This window comes from Epinephelus fuscoguttatus, linkage group LG4 (assembly GCF_011397635.1).
Source record: "Epinephelus fuscoguttatus linkage group LG4, E.fuscoguttatus.final_Chr_v1".
NCBI lineage: Eukaryota > Metazoa > Chordata > Actinopteri > Perciformes > Serranidae > Epinephelus > Epinephelus fuscoguttatus.
In genome coordinates, this window is record NC_064755.1 from 16,813,518 (window position 1) to 16,819,291 (window position 5,774).

Consider the following 5,774-nt stretch of genomic DNA (forward strand, 5'->3'; position numbering starts at 1 on the left):
CTCGGAAAAAGATTACACAGTTAAAATTGGCTTTGGCGAAAAAGGGAAAAACCATGACACCATTATGTTCAGGCTCAGGTGGGCAGGATTAACGAAAAAAGGTGGAGATTCAACAGAATCTTCACCAGCATAAAAGAGAGCGCGCAGAAAGTGAAATTTCAGTCCTGCTTTGGAGCTTGACTCATTGAGTTGTATGTGTTGTGGCCTGCGAGCACATTAAACTCAGTTGCACTTGATTCTACGTGTCTCCAGTGATTCCTTGACTACAGAATAATGGAGTTTAAGGTATTTAATAGATAAGAAAGTAAGTTCAATCTGAAAGTTGAAGACGAGGTCGGGAGCCACCAGGCCCAACTCCAGGCCCCGAATTCTGCTTCGTCAGAGCATTTATCAAGACGGGTGTGAGACTGGGAGCAGGGTCATAAACATTTGACCCTCTGAGTGGCCTCTCATTTGTCTGTTCACTTATAATCCAGGTCAGCGGCACAGAGAGACCACAATGGTGTGGTGGTTAGCACTGTTGCATCACAGCAAAAGGGTTCCTGGTTCTATCCCAGGTGTATGTGGAGACTGGCGACCTGTCCAGGGTGTACCCTGCCTCTTGCCCAATGTCAGCTGGGATAGGCTCCAGCCCCCCCGCGACCCTTAAGAAGATAAGCAGTTAGAAAATGGATGGATGGATGTTTATATAAACAGAGGAAAATCCACGTAAGTGAGGCATGAGAAACACTAGCAGACATTTTGGGGGAAGGAAAAGATGACATGAAGAGTATTGTTTTTGATTTTATTCTTCTTCTTTTATTGTTGTTGCCATCTTTTATAAATATGTGGACATGAATGTTATGTGTAGCTGATTAATGGCAGAAAAACTTTTTTAAATTCAAATTTAAATGATCTTTAAAATAATCTGAAATTGATTGACTGGTGATACTGCACTGATAAAGACTGTGAAACAAAATGAAATTATGATAGTTATTGATATTATTACACTGTATTAAAATGAGGAAAGACCTGTTGCTTTTTTCTATCATCTACTTTTAGTGAAAATCTAAAATGTAGCCTAAATTAATATGGCTATTTAATGCCTATATCCTAACTTTAAGTTGTGTGTACTACTGTTAATAATTTAGAATAGCTGACGAAGAGGAAGAAGGTTTCAATCAATAGATTTATTTTATATACATTTATGAATTTCGATGTATTCACCTACCGAAAACTGTGTAGGAACCTTTATGTGCGGAACGTTGATCCGTTCCGTTTTCAGGAGGTCGGTGCAGCTTTGGTCCGACAATGTTTTGTGTCCGTGTGGAAAACAGCCTCACTTGGATCTGTACGGTGGATTTGACAGCTGTATTATATTTTATCTTTAAATATTGTGTTGTTTAAAGGGTGTTGCTCTATAATGACAGTATTGAGTGACTGTTAGCTGCAGAGAAAAACATTAAAAGCCGCTATGAGGCTAACTAGCTAGCTAACTAGCCAGCTAACGTTAGCCAGTATGTTTATGATCATGTCGGGACGTTTAACGCCTCAGACCCGTCATTTTAAAGCTTTTATTAAAGCGTTTCGACAGACGAACAGACCTAGAAGTGTCTCAGTCAGCTGTCAGTCTGATGAGTATATCCGCAGGTTCATTTCAGAGAACACAGAGGTCGTTGGAGAGCAGAGCCTGACCCCAGAGGTCAAACTCAGACTGTTCACCCCGAAGTGCAGGTTCTGGAGAGAGAGACCAGAGCTGTGGCCCTTTGATGACCCGTACTGGGCCATATACTGGCCAGGAGGACAAGCACTCTCGAGGTAATATTTCAGCCTCAGCCAGTGTTACGTGTGCGAGTTAGTGCAGTTAGGTCTCATTAGTGTTTCTCCTCTGTGCAGGTTTCTTCTGGATAACCCTGCAGTGTGTCGGGGTAAGACAGTCCTGGATCTGGGGAGCGGCTGTGGAGCCTCAGCCATCGCTGCAAAGCTGTCTGGTGCTGCTCATGTAGTAGCTAATGACATAGACACTGGTATTCTTCTTTTTATTTTTGACTCTTCATTTATTGTTGATTATTTCTAGTAGAATTTTGTACCTTGTAGTCAGATTATTTTACTCCCAAGTATTTCATACAAAGGCAACATCAGTTAATACAGACATCTAATATAAACAGAGACATGGCCGTAGATCCCGGGGGGGAAGCAGGGGACACATAGCCGGGCGTTATAGACAAAAAGTCATATCTAGATATTTACGGGCTGACTGGTGATTTATGATATATATCTCTGTATTTTCTACGAAATGGGTTACATGTTTTCAGTTGATTGATAAATATACAGCTGCACAACATGTAAATGAAAAATTATATAAAATAACTAGCAGGGCTGTACGTTAACTTTCTGCACAGAGTACTGGAGCTGCAGAGGTTTAAAGGTTTGCAGCACAGGATACAAAACTATAACATGACTATGAAAGTATCAAGTAGGTTTGAAACAATTAAAAATCTTTGTGGGGGGAGTTAAAAGTTGTTTTCCATGGCCTTTCAAATGAATCCAGTGCTGGAAAATGATTTAAATCTTTTTGTTAATTTAGGCTATTAATCTTATTAATACATATAGCATCAACAGAGAGGCCAAGGGAGGGAAGGAGCAAGAGACACTTTGTTCGCGTTATATACTTATTATATGAAACGTCTGTGTTGTCGTTGCATTTTTTTTAAACAGATCCGTTGTGTGCATCCAGGCGCTGTCTCCATGTCACAAAATAGACTACATCTCCCAAGAAGAACAGCGACACGCTATGATCCACGTCGCACACAACATCTCATAGACTGATTTTGCGTCGCACTGTAGACAAATTACAGACATATTAAACAGAGGAGCAGCTCTGTGTCTCTCTTAGTGTTGCTGGAGAACTTGTGAGTGAATGAGTGTGGCGGAGCAGCGCAGAGACTATACGTTAGGAGAGATGCACACTGGTATCCGTTATGTAACACAACATGACCCGATAAACGGTGTTTTCTAAATTTCTATCCATTTTATTCCATTCCATTTTCATCCGCTCATCCAGGCCAGGTCGCGGGGGCAGCAGGCCAAGCAAAGCACCCCAGACATCCCTCTTTCCATCAACTCTTTCCAGCTCCTTCTGGGGGACCCCAAGGTGTTCCCAGGCCAGATGAGTAATCTGATGAGTAATTACATGTGTAATCCCTGTAAATAATAATAATAATAGTAATAATAAATTCTCTGTTTTGGGTCCGGGGCCTATATCTTGAAATATATCTATATGTATCATTTTTAAAATATAGATATATCCATATTTGGAAAATATATTGATATATTGTACATAGTGTCAAAAGAATTTCTTCATAATGACCCTTAAAACAACAGAGACCGGAGCCGAAATATCAAAGTTTAACAGAATTTATTTTCTTGTACAAGAAGGAGCATTTCACAGTGCAACACACAAGATGAGCTTACAGAGAAAAGGCTCACCGAGGAGCATCTACTGCAAGTTTCTATACAGCATAAGTGGGCGTTGGAGTTCAGGCGTTTCAGTTCCTCAAAACCCCCTGCCAGACTGATCCCCAGATGACATGCTCTCGACCTGTCTCCAACTCTTGGTTTCTCTGTCTTCCTCTTAAAAATATAGTGCTAAACTTCCTTTAACCTTAGCTGATGAGTCTGCTGATGTTGCAGTGTTGCAGTACAAAACAGGAACAGTTCATCATGACTTGTGTAAAATAGTAGCACACATACACAGTGTAATCATAATTTTTATAACACATAGTTGTTATATCACCCAGCCCTAGGACACATCCTCTTCTTCTCACCTGGCACTCACTGAATTTATCACTTGATAAACTAACTAAATCACTTCCCGTGGTTACTGGCAGAGCAACAGCCCCAACGAGTCTTACATGAGAACTGGTGACTGTGAGTCAGACAGCAGCTTTTATGTAATAAAAGAAAACTTACATTGTTTATTGACATGGCCTCAGGGTAGAAACCTTGAGAGATATCTGAATCCAAATGACTGCAGGAAATGAAGTGTTTGATGTTAAAAATGTTGTGGTGGAGGAACCCCAGCCCCCATGTTTCATTTGTGACTCACCCAATGTTGAACTGAAACACTGTTTTTGGGGCCCTGTGGCAAAAATGTGCTGTCGGGCAGCTGCTACTGCAACTGTCAGTCAATAATCTTTTAACAACACAATTTCAAAGTGCCAAAATTTGTTGCAAAGAGTCAAACTGAGTGTCTGTTATTGTACAATAGACACAAGTGTTCAGTAACACATTTTAGACGATAACTGTAAACCTAAAAGTGATGTAAATATCTACAAATGAAAACAAACGTGTGTGAGATACCTGGAGTCTGATCTTCTGGTGCAGTAGAAGATAAAGTACTCTTTGTGTTACAGTTGCAGCCGTTGCTACGCGCATGAACTGCGAGGTGAACGGCCTGGAGCCGCCTGTTTGTCTGACTGATAACATGATCGGTTCACCACTCGAGGGCTTTGACCTGATCCTCCTGGGTGACATGTTCTATGACGAGGCCCTTGCCACCAGCCTTCACAGCTGGCTGGACCTCTGCATCAAAACTCACGGCACCAGAGTCCTGATTGGAGATCCGGGGAGAGCCCAGTTTGAGGAACACGGCATCCGACGACTCCTGCTTCAGCTGGCTCAGTTTGAGCTGCCCGAGTCTGTCAGAGAGGAGAACTACGGTCTGACCTGCAGCAGTGTTTGGTGCTACCGTCCTGAACTCTGAGGACTGGAGATGATCCTCTGTGCCGTCCTGTTTGAATGTGTCACATGTACTCACCTGCAAAGGACTGTGTCAGGTGTTTGGTGATGACTTTGCAGTTATTTTCTGGGTCAGTCACTTGTTGTCTTACCAAAAACTTTCTCCTGATATTTACCAGGATACCCAGGATGCACTGAATCAATATCACAAAATCATTACATGCCAATGTTTCATTTCCTGTACTGCTGCTATGAAAATATTAATAGAATTTACATAAAGAATTGAATACATTTTCTGTATTCTTTATTTATTATTATTATTTATTGTGCCCAAAGTCACAATTTTTTTTTTTATTTGGGGGCAAAATCACAGGGCGAGTTCACGAAACTCCACATCTTTAGCTTACGAAAAACAAAACAAAGTCTAGGAATCAGTGGCCAATATGGAGCCCCCATATGTTCAATACTACATGGACAGATATGTAATTATGAAACAAAGAATCTCTTAATTAATCCCCTTCATATTGACTTTGGTGTTCCGCAGCATTTGTGACTGGGTATCCTTTGTGGGACACTCAACAATTTTCTGCTTTTAATTGTTTAATTTAAATCCCCTCCCTTGTTCCATAATAAACAAGCTGTTCCTTACTACCTGGATTACTACTGTCCTTACTACACAGGATTTGACCTCTCACTCAGAGTCCTGAGGCATCAGTAGCCCTCATGAGACTGCAGAGTCCTCTTCAAGAGGACAATAATGTAGTGTTAAGTGACACAATGAAGAAACTGCAGTGAGTCCTCCTATGAACAGAAACCATTTTTCTGAAAATAATAAAAAGCTTGTGTTCTCGCACCAGACGCACCAGTCTTCTTTAATGGAGACATAGTTTACCCCCCCAGTGCACAGCAGATGAATACAGGAAGTCTTACAATGCAGTGAGTTGGAAGAGTTATGATTCTCCCTGAGGGGATCCTTAATTTTTTTCCACAAAAGAGGACAAGGAGTCCCTTGTCAGCCTTTATCAATGACCTCAGTAGTACTCCTGATGCTGAGA

The 5,774-nt window shown here is 41.3% G+C and overlaps 1 protein-coding gene across 1 annotated transcript; it reads left to right on the plus strand.

Moving 5' to 3' along the window:
- Window positions 1-1,009: 1,009 nt before the first annotated feature.
- Window positions 1,010-5,367, plus strand: etfbkmt (electron transfer flavoprotein subunit beta lysine methyltransferase). Its single transcript, XM_049573436.1, has 3 exons — window positions 1,010-1,797; window positions 1,876-2,006; window positions 4,395-5,367. Exons 1-3 carry the CDS (start codon window positions 1,499-1,501, stop codon window positions 4,742-4,744), a joined length of 780 nt encoding a protein of 259 aa, XP_049429393.1. The 5' UTR covers window positions 1,010-1,498; the 3' UTR covers window positions 4,745-5,367.
- The last annotated feature ends 407 nt before the right edge of the window (window positions 5,368-5,774 follow it).